General features: G+C 39.5%; 1 protein-coding gene across 4 annotated transcripts in view; it reads right to left on the bottom strand.

Annotated features, from left to right (window-relative positions):
- Positions 1-6683: 6683 nt before the first annotated feature.
- CRY1 (cryptochrome circadian regulator 1) overlaps positions 6684-27442 on the bottom strand; it is a 32107-nt gene continuing 11348 nt past the window's right edge. The window contains exons 2-14 of one of the 4 annotated variants that reach the window (XM_080971708.1): positions 22162-22270; positions 20844-20986; positions 19443-19627; positions 17336-17424; positions 16509-16649; positions 16099-16410; positions 14763-14914; positions 14461-14663; positions 13584-13685; positions 12033-12128; positions 10803-10874; positions 10614-10721; positions 6684-7369 (exon numbers count right to left, since the gene is read on the bottom strand). In XM_080971708.1, coding sequence (XP_080827834.1) covers positions 10618-10721; positions 10803-10874; positions 12033-12128; positions 13584-13685; positions 14461-14663; positions 14763-14914; positions 16099-16410; positions 16509-16649; positions 17336-17424; positions 19443-19627; positions 20844-20986; positions 22162-22270 — 1708 coding nt within the window. In that variant the 3' untranslated portion in view covers positions 6684-7369; positions 10614-10617. Of the gene's footprint in view, positions 7370-10613; positions 10722-10802; positions 10878-12032; positions 12129-13583; positions 13686-14460; positions 14664-14762; positions 14915-16098; positions 16411-16508; positions 16650-17335; positions 17425-19442; positions 19628-20843; positions 20987-22161; positions 22271-27442 lie in introns of all 4 variants that reach the window. The other 3 variants (XM_080971707.1, XM_080971710.1, XM_080971709.1) reach the window with 3 other exon arrangements.

Genomic DNA, 27442 nt, shown 5'->3' with positions numbered 1-27442 from the left:
AGGGCCAACTCTCCACACGATACATGCCTGAGGTGGACTGAGAAGGAGGTGAACAGGTCACTTATAGGTTTGTGCATGCGCTTATATTGAGCTATGTTGTCTCATCTGAATTAATAAAAAGGACAAAGGCCAGGTGGACCTCAGTGATGATCCTCTCCTCTTAACCCGCAGGAGAAAGTGCATTACAGACTCTGTGACCTAAATGGGTATTTTTCTAAGGAAATAAAAAAGGAAAGGAAATATTTGCCGCGTATACTAACTCTGAAAACATCTCTTTCATTTTTTGTCTCCTGTTAGTGTTACCAATTTTCTTTCCCTTGTGTTTCTGGAACACTGTATGACTTTGCATCAGTTTCCTTTTTAATATTTTTAAAATAGATGTTCTTTATAATATACCTCTTTCACTCGCCTTAGTCATTTCTGTGAGCAGCGCTTCCTTTTCACTTTCATCTTTTGTATTTCTCATTCCTGACCCCAATTTCTCTTCTTTTTTTTCTTTTTTTGCCAGCATCATCACTATACAGTATCTCTTGCCTTTCCAAAGTGCTGCCTGCGGTTAGTGCTATAGAGCTGCTAGTGTTTATCAAGTCCCGCAAACAGCTAGGTCCCATCTTCACTAAATGAAAAGGGGTGGAGTCACCCATTTTCCTGACTGGCAATTGCCGATCAGTGAAATTTCACCTTCTCCTGCCACAGCATCATTCTAGCACTATGAGACAGGAAACCCATTAAGCTTCCTGACATGAAAAAGCAGTGATTGGAAAAGCTTCACCTGTTCTATTTCTGCCTGTTAGACTTCTTAAAGGCACAGGACCTCTGGGTGGGAGGAGGTAGAAATTAAGCAGCAATTAGCCACTGTGCTTCTGTTTGCCATCTATTATCAAGTAAGTAATAAAGAGTAAATGGAATACCAACCCAAATACGGAGGTCACCTATGCACCTTTCACTGATCTATGTAGCTGGGCATGCATTAGAATTCGTACCTCTAGCCCCAAGGCATCAGAGGGACCTCCTGAGCAGTAAAGGGTGGGGTGGGGTGGCTGCTAGAGGGAGGAGGGAGGAAATTCTCCTTCCACAACTTCCATATTCATGTAAGTATCTGATCACTGCATGCAGTTCTCCAATATGTGTGTGAAAGCCTAATTTCCCTGGATCAGGGCGACTGTATCTTGCTGCATAAAGTTGTGTGTCTTCAGTGAAATCTAGACTGCTTTGATTAATAATTGATCATAAAAAGAGAACTCTCTCACTGATCTGAGAGCCTCAAGTAAATGAAACAAATGATATGGCTGCAAGTCTGAGCACTGCTCTTAAAAGAAGAAACCACAGGGCGCTGCCTTATATCAAGTTAGACTACAGTGGAACCTCGGGTTGCGGACGTAATCCGTGATGGAGGCACGTCCACAACCCGCAGCATTCGCATCCTGAAGCGCCGCGTCTGTGCAGGTGCCAGCGTGATTTGGCGCTTCTGCGCATGCACAAAGCGTGATTTAGCGCTTCTGCGCATGCGCAAGTGACAAAACCCGGAAGTAACCCGTTCTGGTACTTTCGGGTTTCCCGCAATCCGCAACCTGAAAACATGTAACCTGAAGCGTCCGCAACATGAGGTATGACTGTATTGGTCCATCTAGCTCAGTATGATCAGCATTGATTGGCAGCAGCTGCCCAGGGTTTCAAAAAAAGGGACATTCCCCACTCCACAAGGAGATGCTAGGGACTGAATCAGGGACCTCCTGTATGCAAGGAAGATGTTGCACCACTGAACTATGGCCTCATCTAGAGAAACCATACTGCCTACACTGGGACAGCAGTGCCAACTTGGAGGGTTCCCTCTTGGAAGTGAGGAAGTGGAGAGTAGACAACAACAGAGAAAGGACTAGGATGTGCCACTGCTGCTCTCCCTCAAATTGTTAGGGCAATTTTGATTCCTGCCCCCTTTGCTTGCTGCAAACACGGATGGGGAACCTGTGACCCTCCACCAACCCTGCTGGCCATTTTCATTCACTCCCCTTCCTACATTTAACACAGCAACTTCTCTCTCTGTTGTCTACTGTTCACTTTCATTGGCCTGGACACTGCCAAATAAGTATGTCATAGAAGGACCTTCCTTGATCTTGGGCAACCAAAATTTGTTGGACTACAACTTCCATTATCCTCATCTAGTATAGCCAATGATCAAGGATGCTGGATTCTGTATTCAAAGCAAACATTGGAAATAGATAATTTAAATAAAATAAAATCTACTGCCATGGCCCCTGTGTCAACCTGAAGTCCATATGAGCTGAACCTTGGCTGCTGTGAGTTAATGTAAAACATCTCTCGAATACCATTCGCAGTTAAGACTTTGAACAATAAGTGAGATTGTGGTCCTAATTAGAGGGGACTGGTGAGAGTGAAACAGCACACCGTTATCTTATGCTCAACTTTGATACCACATGACCGCAACTGCTTTTATGTTTTTGTTTGGTTTTTTTCTTTTTTAGCCTTTTAAGTGAAGGAGTTAATTACAGGGGAAGTCTATTCATTTTCTTCAATTAATGAAATCTGTATGGATTTTAATTATGAAAATCTTAAGAGTTTTACTTGGCCAGAGGGGCCTATCAGAATTACTCAGTCTCCTCTATCTAGCTATAGAGTCATTAGCACATATTAGAGATAATGATGGAAGGAGGGATGCTTACTGTGTGTAGCTGCCGATATTCTTGCATCCTCTGTCCTGCATTAATGAATTGGGTTGTCAACAGCTGCCGGACAGTGCAACCCAAGACATGTCTGATCAAAAAGAAGTCCCACTGAGTTTGATAGGGCTCACACTCCCAGGTAAGTCAATTATTCCAGCCTTTAATTTTGCAAATGCAAATATTACAGTCTTCTGCTTTTTGGTACATTAAACTAAATCCAGTGGAAGTTAGCTGAATATTTCAATTACTATCTTTAACCACCACTACTTACTGCACCAGCTGCACAGAAGGAAGACCAGACTAATGCTTCCATCATTTTGTACTTCCCAAACCTAAATTATTTTGTATTGATTATGGCATTGCCCATGGTTCACCTTCTAAGCATCGCTTCAATAAGGAATCTGCAGGCATACTGTAGCAAATCAGTATCAAAGCTAAATGCTGAACCAATCACTGTACTATTTTAAGGCTCTGCTAGTGTAATTGGGAACACTTGGAAATTTCACAAACTCCCCACTGTGTTTTACCATCTTCCCAGGCTTCACTTGTTTTAAGCGGCCATTGCAAAATGTTACTCATCTCTTCTTACCTTCCATAATCAGTATGATGAAGCACCGTCTCCCAGCACCAAAGAAAAGCATCTGTGTATTCTTGATCCAGCCCTTTGCTTTTCTTCTCCTTGTGCAGAGTGAACAACGAATAATGCAATGGGGGAATGCAGGACCTGGTAGCACAATAGGAACCAGATCAGCATACTGCTAGCACACCTGGAGGGGCATACAAAAGGGAGGACACTGGTTTTTGCTTTAGGTTGGGAGCTGCTACTGCTTTAAGGGTATTCAGATTCATGCATGCAGTGGGGGGTTTTTAGTGTCCATGCGTTGCCTTCATCAAAAGGCCATTCCATATTTTCCCTCCACCATTTAATCAGTATTTGCTGTTTTTGTTTGACTTCAGATATTTTGTGTCAACGGTAAATCTCAATTAAATGGGAAATATGGGTCTGTATTTTCAAGAGAACAGTGGGTGGATGTTGTACAGAACCTGCATGCATGAACACCAGAATCCCTTGTAATCCAGCTTCTATTCCTCTTCTGAAGTCTGAAACCTGAAAACGTTACCTACAAAATGGGACTACAGCACGCGTGTTATGAAACTGCTTGCTAAATTGGTCACTTGTAAGGCCTTGTCAAAAGGTGAAAACTTCACTACTTCCCTTGATTTCTGCTTTAGGATTAGCATTTAGCAGGATGCTACAGACTTTCAAAGAGATGCATCTTGACTGTTCATTCAAATGTGTAGGTAGCAGGAAGGGGCATAGAATGCTGGGTACAAATGACACCTGAGGGAGGAGAGGAAGTGTCTAGACATTAGAAAAAACAAAAGTGAGGGGGGGGGAGCTGTCAAAAGCTGCTATTTGAAGAGCAACAGTTAACTGACACTTGCCACACAATCAACAATGGATCCGTTTTATTTACTGTCCCATCCCAACCTAACATTCTAAGAACAGTAATTTTTAAGACCTGGGTGCCAAAGATTACTTTTTTCCTTCTCCCTCCTCGTCTTTCCCTTTTGTGTTGTGTCTGTTAATTTAACGGTAAGGCTGAGGGCAGGGAGGGCCAAAGGCAGCTTGCTTATTTTTTTGTAAGTCACTTAAGATTCCTTTCTGACTGAAGAGCAGGACAAAAATGTATTAAAACAAATTATAAGGAACTGTTCTCATTACAATAAGGGATTTTTGTCCAGGTGGTAACAAAAAGCGTCAACTCTCTATCCAATTAGCAGGTCTGGGATGTAAGCGTTGATCCAACTGCATGTACGGTGTGCAATTACTTATAGGGATGCACAAGTGCCCTTTTAGTAGAATAAACTACTACCGTGCAGAACAGAAAACACTTTCTGGCTTACAATTTAAGAATGGTTTAAAAAACACTTCCCCACACTGCAAGACAGATGGAGGGGGGGGGAAAGACCTGCGGTTCTCAGAAATAAAGTGTTTCCTTCTGTGGCACTCATTCTTGTTTATATTAAAGATGAAAGCAGGCTTTCACATTCCCTTCAGAAAGGTAGCTATTGACCATCAGATGCACTCTTTCGCTCTTCACAAGAGATGAACTGAAGTTACTCTCTGAATCTAGATTATGGAGCACTGGCTGGGCATATTGTTTGTATACTGTTTACAAAAGTGCTGGCTATCCCAGAGATGTATGAGGTGAAGAAGAAGAAATCATACTTTAGCTCTTGGAGCACCCTCTATAGGTCAATTTGACAAGAACAGAGGTTTGATTTTATTTTATTTTTAAAAAAAGAACTCCACAAAAGCTTGATTACTTTCACCATTCAGATTAACAAATAAATTCATTGGATTTTTATTATTCCTAAAGATTTATATGGATAGTAATAAACCATAAAGAATGCTTTCATATGAACCATTTCTCTAGAACTGGTGTTTAAGTAGTTTATTCTGGTTTTCTGGAGAATCCAGACAAAATGGTTGCAAAAACTACTGCATTCAAGGGTTTTCCTGGGAGTCCTCCATGTTTCAAGACCTGGGCTGCAGTGTTTTTTCTAACTTTAAGTGCAACTGCAGTGCTAACCTCTAATGTGGGAACTGGGAAAGTGGTATTAACTCACCTTGCATGGAGGAGTGGAACTGTGAAGCAGTTGGTGACAGAGAAAAGCTCCACCTTTCTATGAAGCTTGCTCTATATTTTATGGTTGCACTTTGCTGCACTGCTGTCACAGTTAAATTCAAAAAATCAGCTACTTGGGAATTGCATACCAGATTTAGGCCTAGTTCCCTGTTCCTTACTATAGAACCAGGAGCATTTCAACCTACATTGCTACTATTTTATTTCTTGTAATATGTTACTTGTTCCCAGGAATTAAACAGGCAATGTTTGTCCTTTTCTTTTTATATCCTGTTTAAATTCTTTGTGTACTAAAGCAAATATTTACTACTAAAAACCAGAGCAAGTACAGTGGTACCTCGGGTTAAGAACTTAATTCGTTCCGGAGGTCCGTTCTTAACCTGAAACTGTTCTTAACCTGAAGCACCACTTTAGCTAATGGGGCCTCCTGCTGCTGCCGTGCCGCCAGAGCACGACTTCTGTTCTCATCCTGAAGCAAAGTTCTTAACCTGAAGCACTATTTCTGGGTTAGCGGAATCTGTAACCTGAAGCGTCTGTAACCTGAAGTGTATGTAACCCGAGGTACCACTGGCAGGATAGTAATGTAGAAGATAGCATTGCCACAAATGCCATATGGAACCAGGGATAAACCTGCTTCCAGCTGAATGCAGAAAAGAAATGCAGACGGACTCATTGTGAAAGGAATAACAGGAACTACTACCCTGATAAGAGGCAAAATATCAGAAGTAAACATGTTCCATACTTAAGTTCAGTAACTGGACTTCTGGAGCACTGTGAGAGTTGCTTTAAGTACAGTGGTGCCCTGCAAGACGAATGCCTCGCAAGACGGAAAACCCGCTAGACGAAAGGGTTTTCCGTTTTTGAGTTGCTTCGCAGGACGAATTTCCCTATGGGCTTGCTTCGCAAGACGATAATGTCTTGTGAGTCTTGAGATTTTTTTTCGCTTTCCCCCCCTTTTTTCTAAGCCGCTAAACCGCTAATAGCCTTTTAGCAGCTAAGCCGCTAAGCCTTTAATAGCTGCTAAACCGCTAATAGCGCTAATCCGCTAATAGGGTTGCTTCGCAAGACGAAAAAACCGCTAGACGAAGAGACTCGCGGAACGGATTAATTTCATCTTGCGAGGCACCACTGTACGCACTTTTGTCAGTAAAGGATTAGCTATCAGATATGTGCCTTCCTTGGCTGTGGGTGCTTAGGACAATAGCTAGTGAGGGTGATTAAACTCTTCAAATGCTATTTGAAGCTATAAAATTCTATAAACACAAGGTATAAGCAATTCAAAATTTGTATGCTAGCACTTCTTAAAAACTGTATTGACTAGACCAATACAAAATCTGCTCAAAAACAAGACTTAAATGAAACAACCTGTATATACATTTTTATTAACAAGGGCATCCTCACTGTGATTGAACAAGGCAGTGGGAAATACAAGGACAAAACATCAGACATGACAACTTCATAGTTTAACAAAATATTGGCATATGAGACTTATATACAGCTGTATTTTCATAGAGTAACATCTCTATTGTATTTTATACACAGACATATAAGAGCTGACCATTTTGAAAAGACAGTTTGGTTCATAAAGGGGTCAAAAATCCTGCCCCGAATCTAAAAATATTAAATCTAAAAATGATCACGGTCATCATTGTCTGGACAGTTTCCGTTTTATATCCATCCAATTAAAGCCTTTTCTGAAAGCCATACATGAAATATCAAAAATATATTGATGAGTCTATCACTAATCATGAATGCTTATATTTACAGAAAGTTACCAAATTCATCACCAAATGCTTTATTTACAATTCTCTATTTCCCCTTTGTGAGTCATTAAAAGTTTAAAAACCATAGAAATACCAGTTAGAAACAATGCATTAAAAAACATACTTGTTTACAACCATTCAGACTGTGTGAAAATAAATGCATGAAAATGCACATTTTAATACAAGTACTCTCACAAAAACTTTTAATTCCAATATGAAGTGAAATAATTTTGCCCTGAAATTTTAGGGTGTGGATCCTTCTCTTTCAGCAAAGCTGCAAGACAAAAATGAATCAGTCCATTAGGAATTAATTCTCCATAAATATTATATGTTTTCTCTTTCTGAAACTTGTTACCATACCTTGCATACATTTTAATATTTGTTAATATGTTTTTATATGAAATAAAAAAATTCCTTCCTGTAGCACCTTAAAGACCAACTAAGTTGGTCTTTAAGGTGCTACAGGAAGGAATTTTTTTATTTCGACTATGGCAGACCAACACGGCTACCCATCTGTAACTGGAACCATGTTTTTATATGTAATGAATCACATTTTCTGCATACATTGTCTGTTCATAATTTAATTTAATGACTGGTTCATCACTTGCATAAGTTGTGCTGCATGTAAGGTGCCATAAGACTACAATGTGTAGCTTCTTGCTAGCAGTGGAAGTCCAAACAAAAAAGAATGGTGATTTGGGAATTTCAGAACACAAGTAAGTGATGTCCATAGCACTGTCTAATCCTGTTATGTTCAATGAATTGTGGGCAAGGTGCTTGGATCAGTCAGGGTGACCACTTGTGTTCTGGACCCTTGCCCCTCTTGGCTGATAAAAACTAGCAGGGATGGGACAGCTTGCTGGGCAAGGGAGGTGATTAATGCCTCCTTGCGAGAGGGAGTGGTCCCTGACGACTTGAAGGAGGCAGTGGTAAAACCACTCAAGTAATCTAAGTCATTACTGCTCAGTTACCAACCTCCCCTTCTTGGGCAAGGTTATTCAACGAGTGGTCGCAGACCAGATCTAGGCACTCTTGGAGGAAACAAATTTTCTACATCCATTTCAATCGCAGTTTAGGCCCAGTTTTGGTGCAGAATTCAGCGGCCAGGTTGTTCATGAGGACAAGATGGTTTGAGCCTATAAGACCAGCCTTGGCCCGACTGCAGTGGCTGTCAAATAGTTTCTGGGCCCAATTCAAAGTGCTGGTTCTGACCTATAGTTATAAACAGCTCAAGACCACAGTACCTCAAGGACTGCCTCTCCCCGTATGACCTGACCCAGACCCTGCAGTAATCACCTGAGGCTCTTCTTCATCTGCCTCCTACACAAGAGGTCTGGAATGAGCCCTTTATGAGGTGGCTCCCTGGCACTTTTTTTGTTATGTATCTTTAGGCTCCAAGCAAAAAACATTCGTCTTCTCCCAGGCCTTTGGCTAATTAAATGATCTGTGGCTTAGTAAATGGGTGGGTGTAATTATGTGTATTATTATTATTTATGTTTATCATTATTATGCTATACATTTTTGTGTTTTATATTGTAAACAGCCCTGTCAAAAAATAACAGGTAAGAAAAAGAGGCAAAAGACAACTGTCCATAGACATACATGCACTGCAAACTAACAATGAAATTGCATGCATGTCTTCTCAGAAATAAGCCCCCCTGAGTTGAACTGGGCATACTCCCAGGGAAGTGTGTGATGCAGCCAAATATTTGCTGTGAAAGCTGAGTAGGTAAAAAATATTTCCAAATATAATGGGCAGCTACAGAATGCATTTTTTGTGTTTTTAAGAAGAGCAGACTGGTCTTTTTTTCCAGTCTTCAGTACTTGTGTAAGCTACCAAATTTTACATGATCCACACAATGCTATGTTAAACTTTCAGTAACTCACAAAAGTAAAGTTTTTCTAGAGGCCTATTGGAGAGATAATATGACAAAATTATCCATAAGAGCTTGACCTATAAGTCTAGATCTTAGGAACACAGAAAGCTGCCTTATACTTGGAGCACCTGGTCATCTTGCTCAGTATTGCTTACAGACTGGCAGCCGCTTTTCACAGTTTCTCTCCTAGCTCTACCTGGAGATGCCAGATTGAACTTGGGACCTGCTGTATACAAAGCAGATGCTCTCCCGCTGAGGTATAGCCCTACAACCTTTGGTGTGCCTCAAAGTGTAAAATAAAGGAGGGAGTCAATAAAACTTGAACAGAATATAAATAGTGCAGGGCAAATAGATGGCTGTTTTTATATCTTGTAAATTAGTCAAGAAGCTGCCGATTGAGGCAAAGGAGTGTGTAGAGTGGTAAAATGGATTGAATTTGATGGAAGCACAATGTTAAGTGAAGTCTGACAATATGTTTATCCATAATACCGATATGGCATATTTCAGATCACAATGCCACAATATTTTAAACAAAACTCAGAACTAAGGTGACACATCAAAACATAATTGCTGGAGCAATTCTTCATACTTACAATAAATATTTCAGGCATACAGAGAAAAATACAGCAAAATAAACTGTTCAACCCTTCTATATCAGCTGATAACACTCAGCAGTTATATGAATATTTAGGGTTCTTGGTATGGTCGTCATAGAAAGATAGGTGAGATTTCCCAACTATGCGGACGTTTAAGTAATTTGTTGTACAGAATAATTTTCTGTTAACTGCTCCAAACCCTGCTCTACAGCTGCAGAAGAAAACACATGGCCCCAGCTATTCTAAACAGGCTAGAACAGAGTAACTGCTTCAGTACAAAATATGCTTCAGAGCAGGCATGGCTACTTATTCTAAATGCACACTTCATAGGCCTACGGATGCACATTTGCAGCAACATAAAGACGTGCAAGAACTACAGAAAAATACTGCAACCAACCTAGATAAATCTATGTGCAGTGTTTACACTGGGTATGCATTTGGATATTATCTCTAAAGGGGGAGAGCAGAACATGAATATTTATGGGGGTGCAGATTCGAAGCTGCCAACAGGACAGTATCTTAGACCTGCTGCAGCTTAGGGAGGAAAAAAACAAGTTGCAGGACTGACAACTGTATAATGTAATGGTAATAAATGAAAGGAAACTTCCACTTTCTCAGTACAAAAACTATGCATAAGAGCATAAGAATGAGTGGAGTCAAATAAAACAAAATCGTTCCCTTTCCCTGCTCAAAGAAAGTTACACAAATACCTGATGACTGAAGTGGATGGTTATCATCACTCAGCAAGCTCAAAAAATAGACAAAGCTAATGCACAGTTTTAAGGGGTGGGGGCAAGTTAAGCTAAATGGAGCAGAACTGGCAATACAAGTCATATGGTAGTCCCATGCAACTGCTAAAAGCATAAACTGAATGTCAGGACTCTTGGCCACTGCCACGCAGGATGTTAGGTTCAATGATATTTGGTCCACTCCTCTAATGGAAGCTATGTTCTTAACCATTCAGGAGGCATGTTTAGTTTTTTCTTCTGACATCAGCATATGGTTTTCTATCATTAATATCTTCCTTCAGAGTTCTTATTTTTACCCAATTAATTACTGCTTTGTCGCTGGACTTTGGGACCAATGCTCTGAGTTTCCTCTTCTGGATTTGGACGTTTCCCAGTGCACACTCCAGCAACAAGAGATGCTCTTCCTGCAAATTGAAACCAAAGACCTACTTTAAGAATCTATTTGAGTTTCAGATAATGCCATCACACATGTTTATAGAACTTACCTTGCTGAATTAAGTGTGTTTTCTGGCCTTCCCCATGAGCGTAATGCAAAATACCACTCCCTTGAGGGTAACCTGCTAAAAACACATTAAAATATTTTTGAAATGTGTAATAGATCTGCAATAAATACTTCTGATCAAAGTTCTAGAAATTCTTCATACAATTATAATGTATTTTAATGTAAGTGCCTCCAACTGGACTGTCAACTGTGTAAGCTAGGCTTGGTAAATACATAGGGCAGGGGTCAGCAAACTTTTTCATCAGGCGGCCGGTCCGCTATCCCACAGAGCTTGGGGGTGGCGGACTATATGGGGGGGGGGTGAAGAAATTCCTATGCCCCACAAATAACCCAGAGATGCATTTTAAATAAAAGCACACATTCTACTCATGTAAAAACACACTGATTCCCAGACTGGCCGTGGGCTGGATTTAGAAGGCAATTGGGCCGAATCCAGCCCCCGGGCCTTAGTTTGCCTACCCATGACATATGGAAATCTAAAAATTAGTCTTGTTGCAGGTCATGTTGCGCGCCCGTGCCCTTGGCCCCAAGAAATAGCTTTTGGCTGTGTGCATACCTAAGAGGCTAAAATTTTGAAGTCCCATGTGTTCCTGCTTTACTTCCTTCTCCACCTTTCCAGCTGGGATCTGTGGTTAACTTGCATCGCTGAAAATGGTAGAACTCCAGCATATGGGTGGATAAATACTGACAGAACTATCTCACTTTCTCTAAAGCCAGTGAGATTTCAGTGCTTAATTATTCAGGCATACTTAGCTCTCTCTAAATGACAACCTGTATGATTGCTGGCAATACAATGCAAATCCCACTTGAGGAAGTCCCATTTATTTTCTAAAATTCTTCCTCTTGCACCTTGGTCCTCAACAACACACTTACACAGAGGGTAGCCAGGGAATTGGTACTAAAAGCATCTGAAACTTTGCAGGGGCAAGTGGGAGATAAACTTTTCTTTGATTTACAAACTCTGATGCTTCAGCATGAAGTTCTCTTGACTTCATTTTGGTTTCTCTTGGAGAGGGCCCGATATTTTTGCTCAGATACATTCACTTAAAGAAGGTTTAAAAGGAACCTGTCCTATAGAGACAAGGTGCACATAATTACAGGCGGCATGGCAGGAAACCCCTCATTCCTCCTGTTCAATTGGTATAATCCAAAGTACTGGAATAAGTAAGACTTCTGAAGAATTTAATGCAAAACTGAAGCAATGTTGTCTTACCTTGCTGCTGAATTCCACTAGTTCCTGTATGAGATTCTCCTAACGCGCATGTTTGAAGACTTCCTGTATCGGCTTCATTTGTTCCCATTTGAGATCCTGGAAGAACACAAATCTGCATGGTTAGCTCTACTAATTTCTGGGAAGGTATAGGCTTCCTATCAATAGTTAATTTGTTTTAATGGTATCTCTGTCCAAGTGCAATGCAGATACTTCCACAGTCACAATAAAATTAATTTCTGGCTAGACTGTCAATTCGTTTATGATCCTGCCCAAAGGAAGCATTTATTCCTTTGCCATTCAAGAAATTAGACTTTCTGGTCAGTCCCCCAAACTATTTTTGTTTGGTTTTAAAGATTATAATCTGAAAGCTATGAGAACTTCTTCAGCATGTGAAATACTAAACTGCCTGAGCTGATTATGTGTATTTGTGTGCTAGTTACATAGCCCATTTTCTTAACCAAATCCATGTGCAATCTCTACTTTTGCATGTTAACTGAACTTGGACAGGAATATTAGTACATGCAAACAATGACTTGCAAGTACTTTCCTCTTGGTTCAAAGTAACCAAGATAGAAAAGGCCTTAATCCCGATTTCGAAATACTGTATTGTAGAACTACATCTGCATATTATTTTGAAAAGAACTATTAAATATTTAGTCATCACAACTGCATTTTATGATATTATTAATATATATCCTATCAATATTAATATATACAGTGGTGCCTTGCAAGACGAAATTAATCCGTTCCGCGAGTCTCTTCGTCTTGCGGTTTTTTCGTCTTGTGAAGCACGGCTATTAGCGGCTTAGCGGCTATTAACGGCTTAGCGGCTTTAAGAAAAAGGAAACAAACTCGCAAGAACTCGCAAGGCGTTTCGTCTTGCGAAGCAAGCCCATAGGGAAATTCGTCTTGCGGAACGACTCAAAAAACGCAAAACCCTTTCGTCTAGCGAGTTTTTCGTCTTGCGAGGCATTCGTCTTGCGGGGCACCACTGTACATATAACATACTCAGATGTAAACACTAAGGAAGTTGAAGAGTTCCCCTTTTGTAGTGGAAAGGACCTCTACCTGCAACTGGGTATCAGTATAATGGATGCTGTACAAATAAAATGAAAACACTGCATTTCACTTTTCTGGGTTTTTTTAGACTGTGAGTGTTGTGTTGGAGTTCTTTTAACCTTTTATGGTTATGTACTTTATTGGAAACTACTTATTTAAACTGCCTTCAGTACGCATTTATTTGTGGGAAATGCAGTAATTGACTATTGGCTAATTGTGTTCCAGTCCAGGTGCTGAGATAAGAGGCATGATGCTCCCTCAAAAGCTGTGGAGTGAATTAAACCCTATCCCATCTGTAGTCTGTGTGTAGATGTCCACTGTACCTATTAACTGAGTGATTATGAATAATAATGACCATATGCTATTGAAGTTCTAATTTTCGAAAGTTGGTAAGATAGATTTGCTAAATAATACAATGTCATTGGAGTCTTAAGTAGATTTTACTGCTTTCTATTTCCCAGCCTACTTTTATTAAAAATAGGTAGAACTTACCACTGGCATTGGTACAACTAGGAAGGGTTTCCCCTGGTGAATATCCCATTAGGCCACTATTTCCATTCCCATTCCCATTAGAAGGCACTGATGCAAGCAGACCTAATCAAAACAAAATACATTAGCATCAGAATGAAGAACATACATTTTTGTTTAGTCACTATCTTTTCCAATTCTGCTGGTGGCCTTTCTGTATTTCATCCAAAACGAAAATTAGGTCCTCCAAGAAACAGATCATAGAAGAAAATTACAAGGATTGGCAGTATTGTTAAATTTATGACTGTTCATCCAGGCATGAGAACATAGTCCGAATTCGAATACAAAGATTTTAAAAATGCAGGAACGGGGGAGGGGGGGCCGCAAAGGCAGCACCAAGATCAGTATCTGGAAAGTATGTAAAAGCAGCAAATTCTCCTTTCATATGGATGTTCATTTTCTCTTTCCAGACAGAAGAATGCAATGGGCTGTATCCAACTAAGTTAGACACTTACTATGACTAAAAAATGGATCCAACTCCCATGTTTTCAAAAAATCTAATCCAATGGATCATTGAAAATTTCCGATTTGCATCTGGTCAAGTCATCCTCAGAGTACTCTCACCAAATCAACTGAGTTATGTAATTCCATTGATTTCAATGGGTCTACTCAGAGTATACCTTAGCTGGATAAACCCTTTATAGAGTGGTTCACAAAATTTAACACAACAGTTCAACATAAAACAGTTGACATGAATGAAATGCACAAGAGAAACAGTTTTTCATTTGCCAATCCTTTCAATCACCTAGTTACACTCATCATGCCTGGGCCCTGTGGCTATAGAGAAGCAGTCAAGTACAGAAAGAAGTGAACTTCTCTAAATCAAAACATTTTACCATACCTAATCCTCTGTATCGTGATAGTTGCTGGTAGATTTGTTTCATCCTTTCAATATTCAAGCGACTTGCCTCAGCATGATTTACCATTGGTTTAGGGTAATTCACTCCAATTACACATTTTGCAACCTTCTGGACACCCTCGGGGGCATTCCAAGGATCATAGATGTACTTTGCAGGAAACCCTCTGAGTACAGGCAGATAGCGTCTTATAAAGAAAAGAAGAAAAAGTTTAAGTCACCAAGTCCTTTATAGAACAGCTTGTTTAACCCTTTAATTTTTCTAATAATTGGCAATGGTACTTAACCTGATATAGTCCCCATTAGGGTCAGTTCTTCTGCCAAAGCCCACAGGGCAATAGCAATGGAAAAATTGCTGGAAGAAGGAGCTACAGGACAGCCACATCCAACTGCCTGCATTCACACTCCAGTCAGCATCCAGGAGCAATTCTTCAAATACCTTTAAAACAAACACTCTGTTATCCCAAATAGTTTTTGAGAAATACTTTTTCAATGCTGTACAGTTTTGAAGCATTAAGACAAAGCCATCAGAGTCATGGCTGCTAAAATGACTATGACGAGTTACATAAAACTCCTACTCTTGACATAATGCAGAGGAACATATACTGTAAATTCTTGTTCCAAATCCCTGTTGAGGCAAGGCATATGAGGATAACAGCAGAGCCCAACAGAATTCCAAACTGTGCTTAATCAGCAGTAATAATTTTATCTAGGTGAGTTCATCTGCACCAGAAGCACAAAGTGGCTCATATACATAAACTTAGACTAAAAATGAGAAACAAAACTAAGGAGATCTTAAGATGGGCATCACTGCAAAAGGAGTGATCCTAGACTGTTCTGCTGGCCTGGACACTGTTGCCTGCTCACCTGGCTTAAATATAAGATACGTACTGTACTGAATAAATGTGAACATAATAGGTTCGTTCAGTTCTTTGAAAGCAAGGCAGTAGTGGGAGATGCTGCCCCTTCGCTAGTGTCTTAACTTGATTTAGAAGCACTGGGCCAAGCAACTGCTCATATTGTTGCAGCTATGAAGACAGTCCACAGGATCAGATGTTCATGGTATTATTCTCAACTGCTTTAGAACTGTGCATTTGTTTTTGAGGGAGGGAGCAGTGTAAAGAAAAGGAAAATTCACATAGGAAGCTTTGAGCGTGGCATGTAATAATGCCTGTTCTCCACTAGATGATGCTATTTAGCTAGCCTTGCTTAAGTTATATAACAAGTAGCGCATAGCGTTCACTATTTTTTAAGGGGCTATAAATTCCACTCTAAAGCCATAGCAATATCTACCGTTACAGTATAATCCTAAGCATGTTTACTCAGAAGTAAATTCCATCATCAGTGGGATTTACTTCCTAGTATGTGTGTTTAGGACTGCCTTCTCAGAGTATTTATTCAAAGGATGAGACAAATACCATGGCCTAATACTATTATATATAACTTGATGAACAGAAAAACCAACAATACAGCACTAGATACAACATATTCTGTATAAATAGGTTGTGTAGCAAAAGCTGCCTGAAATTTAGAAATATCTGCATAACTAAAATATCAAACTGAAATCTTAAAATGCCAATACAAAAGAAAAATCATCATCAATTAAGGAACAAAGAAATGTACCTTCATCCCTTCTTCCCAACTAATCCACAGATCGCCTCGAGTCAAGAAGCATGCTACAGCATGCCTGGCCAAGTGGTGGATCCAGCCTTCCTGACGTAGTTGGGTCATAATAGCATCAATCCAAGGGAATCCTGTCCTGCCCTCTGCCCATTTTGCCAAAGCCTCAGGATTCCTGTCCCATGGAATCTGCACACATATGGGATTGCCTTCCATTTTATCAAAGCGTGGATTATTAGTGGCTGCTGTGTAGAAGAATTCACGCCACAACAACTGGCCATAGAGAGAAAGAGGAGGAGAGCTGTTCTTTTTTACCTGAAATGATAGCACAATAAATTATTCATTTTTTAAAAAAACAAGTTTTTTTTTATTATTAAATGAGTATTTGACAGTTCAAGTTGGCTGGTTCATACCTTTTTGTATAAGTCTGTTAACTTGAAGTAAAACAGGCGGCAGGACAAACAGCCAAATCGTAGGTAAGGACTAAGTCCCGTGGGACTTGCAAGAAGAGAATTTGCATTCATTCGTGGTCGTTCAAAGTTCGCTACCCAAGCCTTAAGAAAAATGAAAAGGTTATGTACATTTTTCATTCAGGTTTTTTCCCCCTTATAATCACTTTTTTAAAAAAGGAAACTTGGCAACAGCTAATGGCAAACCTAGATTTCAGAATTTGGAACCACTGACGTTTACCAGCTTCAGTTTATTTACCTGTAAATTCTAGAAGCAACAATTGGTCTTAAATCAAAAGGTACTGAGAAAAGGTGAACTCTATGTGAAAATACAGCGACAATACAATACTGACACCTCCCTCAAGGGCCATATGCTTGAGCCAGTTAATAAAGGCATAAACAAGCAGATGAATTATATTTCTTTAGAAGAGTTAACAAGAATATTTGGAAGATCACCTCTACAAGGGAGATACATTTCACTCCTCCCCATCTGCTTTTTAGGTAGGTGTGAAAGAGCTTTTTATTTCAGTTCATCTTTCTGGGAAATGGTGGGTACAATTTAAATTGTTTGTCTGTTGGCCTACTTTGTTCTATGCTGCTCTTTGTGTTTTAGTATTTAATATTTTGATGTTATTTTAGTTAGTTTTTGTACCGAACTTTAGCCTTCATGGGATGATGTTGTGTTTTGAAAGGTAGCATAGAAATCCTCAGATGCTAGTCAGTACCTTTTTACCTCTATACAAGGTATTAAACCACGATTAACTGATGTCTGCTAAGGCTCGTGAATGTACCTTTCTTTCCAAATGTCTTTCCAATCTTGTAAGAGCTTCTGTTTCTCCACCTGGCCAAACAGCAGAAGGCAATCCATCCGTATCAAAACCTGCAAGATAAAATAATTATAAATATAGCAGCCAAACAATTTTGGCAAGAATCTCATTTTCCCAAGTGAGAAATTGTTCGCTAGCATATCAATGCTAAAAATCAAGGATAACAGAGGGGGAAATATCCAAATACTACAAGCTTCTAGGTTCCAAAAAGATTCCAAAGATGTGCATGGCTTCAAAAGTGCTACATATTTACCCACCAAATTAATAAAGATCTTTTATTTCCTTTTCTAATTAACAGACAAGTGGCTACATCCATAAGTACCCTTCGACATATGAAATGATTCCTTCCATTTGCAGATATAGTGGTACCTCGGAAGTCGAATGGAATCTGTTACGGAAGTCCATTTGACTTCCAAAATGTTTGGAAACCAAGGCACAGCTTCTGATTGGCTGCAGGATGGCTTCGGGTTCCAAAGAACGTTTGCAAACCAGAATACTCACTTCCGGGTTTGCAGCGTTTGGAAGCCAAAATGTTTGAGTCGCAAGGCGTTCGTCAACCAAGGTAGGACTGTACTCTCTGAATACCACAGGTCTCTGCTGATGTGGGGAAAGAAGGTGATTCCCCATTTCCCTTCAGCTGTTTTTCAACACACTACCCAAGGGTCTCTTAACTCTCCAAAGCTGGTTTACAGGGTGCAGAAATCTACAAAAATCACTCCGCCCCCCCCACCACTATGAGAGGTCTCTGTTGAATGAAATGGGCTTCTGAAAATAGAAGGGCACCACTGAACACAGCCCAAATTTTGTTACTGCTGTGTCTGAAACGTTTGCTGTAATGCAATAATGTCTAGCAAGTGAACAACAGAGAGCTGTTTTCATTTCGTAATAAAACAGCTTCCCTCAGAATTTTTAAGATAAACGATAGCAATCAACTTCACGTATTTTGACTAGGTTTCTTTTTAAACACATTTTCTTGTTATTTTTAATTGTTTTAGCTGTTTATTATATTTTGTACATCTCCTTAAGAGGGATGTGGAAGGTGATTAATAACAATAATTTTACATTCGTCATCTCAGAAGTAACCCTGCTATGGGGAAAAATGATTATATGCATATGGATATAGCATTAATAAAAGTAGTAGTACTAAGAGCTGTTCAACAATGGAAGAGACTCCCTTGGAAGGTGGTGGCCTCTCTTTCACTGGAGGTCTTTAAGCAGAGGTTGGATGGCCATCTGTTATGGATGCACTGCATAGCAGTAGGCTGGCCTAGATCAGGCATCCCCAACCTGCGGCCCTCCAGATGTTTTGGCCTACAACTCCCATGATCCCTAGCTAACAGGACCAGTGGTCAGGAATGATGGGAATTGTAGTCCAAAACATCTGGAGGGCCGAAGGATGGGGATGCCTGGCCTAGATGACCCTCAGGATCCCTTTCACCTCAATTCTATGATTCCAAGAATTGCTGAATACAGAATTTATAATTGGTCTCTAATGCCCATGCATCTAGATTGATATCCTTTGACCAAATGTTTGTATTTAACTGAAATAAAAGATATGTGATCCCCTACAAAGTTTACAGTCTTACTCATATTTCTTGTCAAATAAGCAAACCAGGTCTATTTTCTGTTATAATAAAAGTTTTTTTAAGTCAATGGTTGTAAGTGTCCTCTGAAGAGAGATTGTTCATTCTTCTTGTAAAAGTTACTAGCTTTAGACACTCCACCTTGAATACAGTACTGGGAGAATAAATTAAGTGTATTAGGAAAAATGCTTCTCTTGACATTCAAACTGTGAATTAATTTAAGGATATTTCTATCAACATGATACTAACTAACCAACAGCATTTGCTCATTATTCTTCTTCAAGTCAGCTATTGTATCCTACAGTGTCAGGGATTTATAATCCCTTTGGTCACAGGTTGAGGGAAAACCAGGGACAGACTTTTTGCGTGCAGCCCTGATTGTCAATTTTCTACGAATAAACACAGACAGTACAACAGAAGGGCCATTAAAAATACTGGCATTTATTTTTGTAGTGTGGGAAGAATATTAATGAAGTTTCTTGGATTACCTAGTTCTTCCAAAGATGGAACACCATATTTTTCATCATGGTCATCAGAAACTGGAGTGGTACACTTTGACATTACTTCCGCAGTAATAGTTTCTACAGGCATCTCCAATGGCTCCATTCTACTTATTAAAGTCTGGAATCTCTTATAGGTAAGGGGTGGCTGTCCTCCATTTAATTCTATAATCCTAAAAACATGGAAGAAAATTTTAACTTATGGTAATGTTGTTACAAAACACTGTAGGAAACTGCATATTTTTCTTACCCTTGACATGAATTCTCTTATATCTACAAATAACAGTCCCATTATATTGCAATTACAGAGCTTACATTCCTTTATCAAATGTCCACAGAAAAGCCTAAAGAGTCAACCACTGTAGTTGTATTAGACTGCAAGTGTAAGCATTACCACCCAGGCAAATAACCAACCTATGAATTAATGATAGAAATAAGTTAGACAAGAAATATTTATAAAAAGTTGACAAGAAAACTAGTGAAAGCCATACACTGCAGTTTTCATCTGGAATGAAGAGCCAATTTTGGCCTGCAATGCCATTTCCCCCAGACTATGCCCACCTATTCATCGGCTGATGCCTCTCATGAGGTCAGCTGATGGGTGAAAGTGCAGAGTCCAAGGGTTTTCTCCCCCCCCCCCCCCGCCGCTGAAATTTCCCAAAAAGTTCCTTCTTTGCTCCTCTCCCTATCAGGGGATTGAGAGGGGAGGAAAATCTATCTTTTGGTAGCATCGCAAGACTTAGGGCTCAAACAGGAGGCAGGAGCGCTGCCTGGGAGTGCTTCGCAAAAGAAAGAAGCTTGGTGTCCATGCACTGCTTTCAAAGGACAGCTTTTGGGGCAGCTTTTTTTCCTCCCCAGCTGGAATTATTATTCTTTTTTGTGAATACTGAGTACTCCAAGATGCGATAAATAAATAGAACACACTTTCCACACTTTGAAAACACTGGTAAGTAAGCTGTCAAATTTGACTGGTATGGAACCAAATCATTATGTGACAATATTTATGAAAACAAAAAAATTCCTTCCAGTAGCACCTTAAAGACCAACTAAGTTAGTTCTTGGTATGAGCTTTCGTGTGCAAGCACACTTCTTCAGTGTGTATCTGAAGAAGTGTGCTTGCACACGAAAGCTCATACCAAGAACTAACTTAGTTGGTCTTTAAGGTGCTACTGGAAGGAATTTTTTTGTTTTGACTATGGCAGACCAACACGGCTACCTATCTGTAACTGGAAATATTTATGAAGCAATACATTCATAAATAGGAACATATTCATGGAAAATATGGTAATGATTTTTTTCCACATCATTGCTAAAACTTATATATATTGCATATTATGTTACCAGGAAGCTTTTCTTTCTCATTTTAAATTCACAAAACTATTAACTTACTTATCTAGGTCATATAAAGTATGTGAAATTCGTACAATGACTTCCACTCCTGCTTCACTAGCCAACTTCTTAATTGCTGCATCTCTCTCCTTCCCAAATGGCTCAGAGTCATACTCAATAGAAAGTTTTGTAATGTTCCATTCCTGCAGTTTTGAAAAAGGGTTAAAAGGATAGTTGTTACAGATCATGGAGAAATAGGGATAACATATATGAACATTAATACAGTCAAACCAAAAACACAAGTGGCCAAATGTATACAGTAGCATATGAACAGCCAAAAAAATTCAGAATTTCTGCAACTGTAGTTGGCTGCACAGAATATGTGAGCCAAGAGTTCTGCCATGAAAGATTTAAGCAAACTGAAGTAGTATCTATAGCTCCCTCCTCTCAGGAAGCTATAGGTGTAACAGTACAGGCTTGCAGAAAAATGAACATCTATCCCAAATGCAGTCTCAAAGGCCTTAAGAGTATAGTGGTACCTTGGGTTAAGAACTTAATTTGTTCTGGAAGTCTGTTCTTAAACTGTTCTTAACCTGAGGTACCACTTTAGCTAATGGGGCCTCCTGCCGCCGCCGCAAGATTTCTGTTCTCATCCTGAAGCAAAGTTCTTAACCCGAGGTACTATTTCTGGGTTAGCGGAGTCCGTAACTTGAAGTGTCTGTAACCTGAAGCGTCTGTAACCCAAGGTACCACTGTAAATTGACAAGTATATCCCTAATATTCACTTTTTTCAGCCACTAACTGAAAAGACTAACTGATCAGATGCATAATCCAGATTAACAGAATCATTAATATATGGAAGCAGGCCTTTCCTCTTTCATAAGTCTTTTTGCACACACTCTACCTTTGTTTCACTTGAAAAATATCTACCAATTTTTGATAGCTTTGTAGGAAGGAAGAACAAAAGAGAAAGGAATGAGCAGATACAACTGTTACCAAAACATACCCTAAGCAGCTTTTTGTTTGTCACTACAAACATCTTAATGTTTGTGTACATGTACAGTGTATTGTGACAGTATTGCATCACAATGAAAATAAAACAATTTTTGAAGAGAGTTTTAATTTTGAACATTTTTATATATATCTGAGAAATGTTACACACCTGAACTTGTGTGTGTACTGCTTTTCGAATTTTGCCATAGCACTAAAAAAAAAACAAAAAAAACCATTGATCCAGAGTAGCTGGATCTGTTCATGTTCCTGTGAGTTTCAAGAGCTCTCCAAATCAAATGTGAATACATTATGTTACGTTGAAACAACTTCATAAATGTATAGAAGTTGCACAGAAACAGCACTGGAGGAAAGCATCGGATTTTACCTTAAAGAGCCTTGGAAACACATCTGCAGGCTGCCCTCGAATCACAAATAAACGAGAATTTAACTTTCGTAAATTGGCATCCAAATCTTCAAGACACTGAAGCAAAAACCTGTAAGGAAGATATAAGGGGGGGGGACACATTTATTTTCTGAAAAGCCTCTCTGAAGTTAACAAGATTTTCTGCATGAAGGAACAGTTGTGACCCAATTGTCACAATTATGCACACATTCAAGGGTTCATGTAAATGTTCTAATAGTGTAAAAACTGGTGTTATAATAAAACCTCACATTTTAGCAGCCTTCCCCAACCTTGTACCCCCTAGATACTGCTGCACTTACATCAGTCTTGGCGAGCATATCTTATGGTCAGGGATTATTATTTCCAGACCAACAGCATGTAGATGGGCACTAGGATGGGGAACACGAAACTGCTCACATCTTCTCAGTGCATAGTCTCACTGTGTAGATGATTTGCCAAAAAAATCTATAGTCAAGATTATTATTATTAAATAAATTTAAATATTGCCCATCTGAGGATCACAGAGCAGTTTACAGTGCTGCCAAAGATGTCAGCAAATTCAGAGAAGATATATTACTCTGTGATATCTGTAATGGAATAATAGCAGGACCAATATGCACTTTTGGAACTCTTAAGACGATTAAGCTCAGACAGGATTTAAATGTTTTGCACAGAATGTTTTCCACAGAATCTATTAGCTGTCAAACACCTTTGCTTTCTTCATCAAAGCAAATTCAGGTACTTTGTTACATTAATTATAATTTCATATTATATTATATTTCAGGTACAACAATTCATGGGAAACTACTGAATTTTATGTGCTGCTAAATGTGCCTAATACATGCGGGTGGCACTGTGGTCTAAACTACTGAGCCTAGGGCTTGCCGACTGGAAGGTCGGTGGTTCAATTCCCCGCAATGGGGTGAACTCCCCTTGCTCGGTCCCAGCTCCTGCCAACCTAGCAGTTTGAAAGCACGTCAAAGTGCAAGTAGATAAATATGTACCGCTCTGGCGGGAAGGTAAACTATGTTTCCGTGCGCTGCCCTGGTTTCACCAGAAGCGGCTTAGTCATGCTGGTTACATGACCCGGAAATACTGTCGGCCAGTAAAGCGAGATGAGCGCCGCAACCCCAGAGTCGTTCACGACTGGACTTAACTGTCAGGGGTCCTTTACCTTTAAATGTGCCTAATACAGTTAGCTTGATTTTCCTGAATGGCAGAAGAGTGATCTTACATTGTAAGAAATTCCAGAATGGTAGCCAGGTTAGTCTTTTGCAGCAAAAACAAAGAATCCTATGGCACCTTAATGATAACAGATTTATCACACTATTAATTTTTATGGACCAGAGTCTGGTTCAACACAGAATGCTTAAGTAGAGATATAATAGCAGGGTCAACTGGAATGAATTTAGAGATACACTTTAAAATGCATTTTTCTCCTGAAACAATTTTAATTTAAGCATTAAAAAGTTGCTAACCTATTTTTTGCTTTCAATTAAGCATGAGATAGCCAAACCCCAGGGGAAGGGGGCTGAGATCAGCAGTTTTGTTAAGAAAGGTATAAGTCTTTACCTTTAAGCTTTTTCTAATTCATCTCATATATTTATGGTAGCATTCCTAGAAATGTTTAACAGTTCATTGTTGCATAATTACATTCCTTTATTAAATTGAATTATCAGACTTAGAACAATTGTAATTATAGAATAGCAATACTAAGTCAACTGCCTGCCTTGCTTAATCCTACAGGTCTTCTGCAATATTCCTATAGTTTGATGGGTAAGTTTCTCATTTTTCAGAAACACAGATGTGCACTGATATTTAAGACAGACTTATATTTCAACTATTGTTTTAAAGGATTGCATTAAAACCTACTCACTGACCAAAAAAATGCAGCTGAGTGGCAAAGAGAGAAAAAACTGCAAACTGGAATGCTTTCTTTCTAGCAATCAGTATTTTTTGTTTGTTTGTTTGTTTCATAAAAGTGATAAACAGCTTGATTGTAAAACAAAAACAAAAAACACCTCACCATGGTTTACAAAAAGATAAATAAAATTCTTTAAAACAACAAAATATTAAAATACTAAAACAGATTAAAATTCACACCAGCATTTCTAAGCATCTCAGTAGCCTTGCCTAAATAAGAATGTTTTTAGTAGGCGCCAAAAAGAATACAAAGAAAATGTCTGCTAGATATCAATAAGCAGGGAGTTCCAAGGTGCAGGTGCTGCCACACTAAACAACTGAGTTCTCACAAATGTGGAATGGGTATTTTGTGGCACCTATACTAGTGCCAATTCCGCTGATTGAAGCAGTCAAGTGGGCACATGGGGGGTAAGGCAATCTCGTAGGTAAACTGGTCCCAAGTTATTAAGGTTTTTGTATAATAATAGCAACACCTTGAACTTGGGCCCAGTAGCAGACTGGCAACCAGTTGAACAGCCACAATTCAACAACAATTCATTCTTAGAGGACTTCTATTATGTACACTACAAGTCTGATATTATGACCTGAGTGCTCTTAGCCCATATAATCAGAGATGAAGCTATAGGAGATATTTACCGTATTTTTCGCCCTATAGGACGCACTTTTTCCCCTCCAAAAATGAAGGGGAAATGTGTGTGTGTCCTATGGGGCGAATGCAGGCTTTCGCTGAAGCCTGGAGAGCAAGAGGGGTCGGTGCGCACCGACCCTTCTCGCTCTCCAGGCTTCAGGAAGCTCTGCACAGCCCTTGGGAGTCGCGCTGGTCTCCCGAGGGTTGCGCAGAGCTGCCTACAGTCCGGGGCTTTGTGCAGCTCTGCGCAACCCTAGGGAGCCCAGCGCAAAGTCGTGCCGGACTCCCAAGGGTTGCGCAGAGCTGCCTGCATTCCGAAGCCTGGGGCACGCTGAAGAGCACGCCCGGGCTTCGCGCAGCTCTCCGCAAGCCTGGGGAGACCGGCGCAACTTCCCGCCGGGCTCCCTAGGCTTGCGGATAGCAGGCTGTTCTGGGGGCTGGGGTCGGGGGAAGCTCAGGTTTCCCCCGCACTGGGGGGGGGATTTTTTTCTTTATTTCCCCCCCCAAAAACCTAGGTGCGCCCTGTGGGGCGAAAAATACGGTATGTAACACCTATCTTATTTGCGAACATAGTACTTCAGTCAAGTGGAAGAGGAAGTTGTTCTTATTCAACAGTAGTGATGGTCTGTATGCAGTCTTAAGTGTCAAAAGTGACCTATAATCTGTATAGCAACCATACAACTTTATGAATTTATTAAAATGTAAATTAACAATTTTAAAGAACGGTTCTAAAATTATCACCCAAGTCTGATCAAAATTACCTCATTTCAAATAAACAGTGCCAACCTCCAAAAGTGGTTCTTTTCTAGAGCAGAGGCAGAGATGCCCATAGCTGCTGGATCCTAGACTCTCATTCCCAGCCCCATTTACCCCCCAAACTTCCATTATATGCTCTAATTTTTGAATGGTGAAAGCTACTATTCATAACCTATAGTTCTTAGATATCTTGTGCTATGAAAAATATTATTTGCACAAGCTCAACTGATATTCTTTATGCACTTATTATTCATTTGCAATTTTTATATCCTGCCTCTTCTTCCAAGAAGCACATGCTTCAAGATGCAGCACACAGACAGCTGTATCTAATGCTGTACCAGTAAAGATCTGTTTATGCAACAGGACTCTCTTCTCCTCCTCCCCACCCCAAATCTGCTCCAGAAGGTCCCCAATACACAGGAGCAGATTTTGAAGATGTGCAGGGTACTGGTTCCTCCCTCCATATTATCCTCACTACAATCATGTGAGACAGGTTAGGCTGCGAGACAGTGATTGGCCCAGGGTCCACAAGTGAACTTATTGGCTTTAAGAATTTGATCCCCCACTCCATCTTGATCTGATTCTCAACTTCAGATCACACTGGTTCTTTGTTTGTGAATCTAGAGGGCAAAAATAAACAAAGAAAAAATACACAACTAATTATTAGCTTTTCTGTTCACCTAATACAGATGAAAGGAAGACACTGCCACTACTGACAATCCCTTCTGAGATTCTAGAAGTGTTTTCTACCCTGCTCTCGCATCTATCTTTTCAACTTTTACAGAGTAGACAAATGCTACATTGAAAGCTGATCAAAGCATTACTCTGCTGATCAATCAAAGATTTTCAAATACGTATGTATCCGTTTTTGTTACTCTGTGTTACTTACAGTGTAGTGCAATGACTAGAGTCTGGATGTGTGAAATCCAGAATCAAATCTCCTCACTAACTACAGATACAAACATATAATCTCTCAGCCTCAGCTACTTCTTTCAGAATTGTTTTAAGGTTAAAATGCCATTTTCACTTTCCCAGAGGAAAAGGCAAGCTATTAACATAACATTCAACTATTTCATTGCACATAATCAGAATTACATTGTTCTATTTAAAATGTCTAAGTACTTTGCATGAAAACTCAATATACAGACACACTGAATAATTTGTAATACAGTTTATCAAGTTAGAATTAAATGAAACAATACTATGCATGCTTTAAGAAAAATGATAATCAATCTAAGTGTGCAAAGGAGGCCTAAATGGAAAGAGAACCTCTTGAGAACAGAACATATACAATTTAATCTTCAAAGTCCCCAACAGATTGGGGAAAGGGAGTGGGGAAGAGAAAGACACCCAGTATAACAAACCCTTAATATTTCTCTCCATCTGTGTTAGCTTTTAATTCATTTCCTTATATGATTTCTAAAGGATTGTTTCAATATGAATCAACAGAAAGGGCTTCTTAAATAGGTCGTTGCTCTAGCAACCAGCAGCCTGTTTGGACTACTCCCGTCACAATGACCTACTTTAAGGATCATGCTACAACACAGTTTCATAACTAGAATTTCAAGTTAATCACTGCAATGTTTTGAAGAGATCACACTGCATTACCAGCCAGAAATAAATCAGACATTTGCTGAAACAGAAAAAGGGTACCACAGCTGAACTATCTGCCATAATTTGCAGAAAAATTACATCTCTGAACACACAATATTCAAATTTCAAAAAGACTTATTTTAAAATTACAACTGTGCTATGAAAGGTGTAAGAAATAGTATAAGAAAGCCTTCCACAATATGAAAGAATATAATACAGTGTAAGGAAGCCAACCAATCTAGTTTTCTTCCATTCTCCCAAATGCATGTGATCAAAACTAGTATCACAAATAGTAATTTTTACCGTTTATAGGCAACAGTCAGAACAATATCTATGTAGGGCTACTGACCAAAGTGCTACAGT

The sequence above is a fragment of the Podarcis pityusensis genome (genome assembly GCF_964106645.2).
Source record: "Podarcis pityusensis genome assembly, chromosome: 10".
Taxonomy (NCBI): domain Eukaryota; kingdom Metazoa; phylum Chordata; class Lepidosauria; order Squamata; family Lacertidae; genus Podarcis; species Podarcis pityusensis.
Note: the sequence above shows the minus strand (reverse complement) of the source record. Positions and strands in the feature narration are given on the sequence as shown.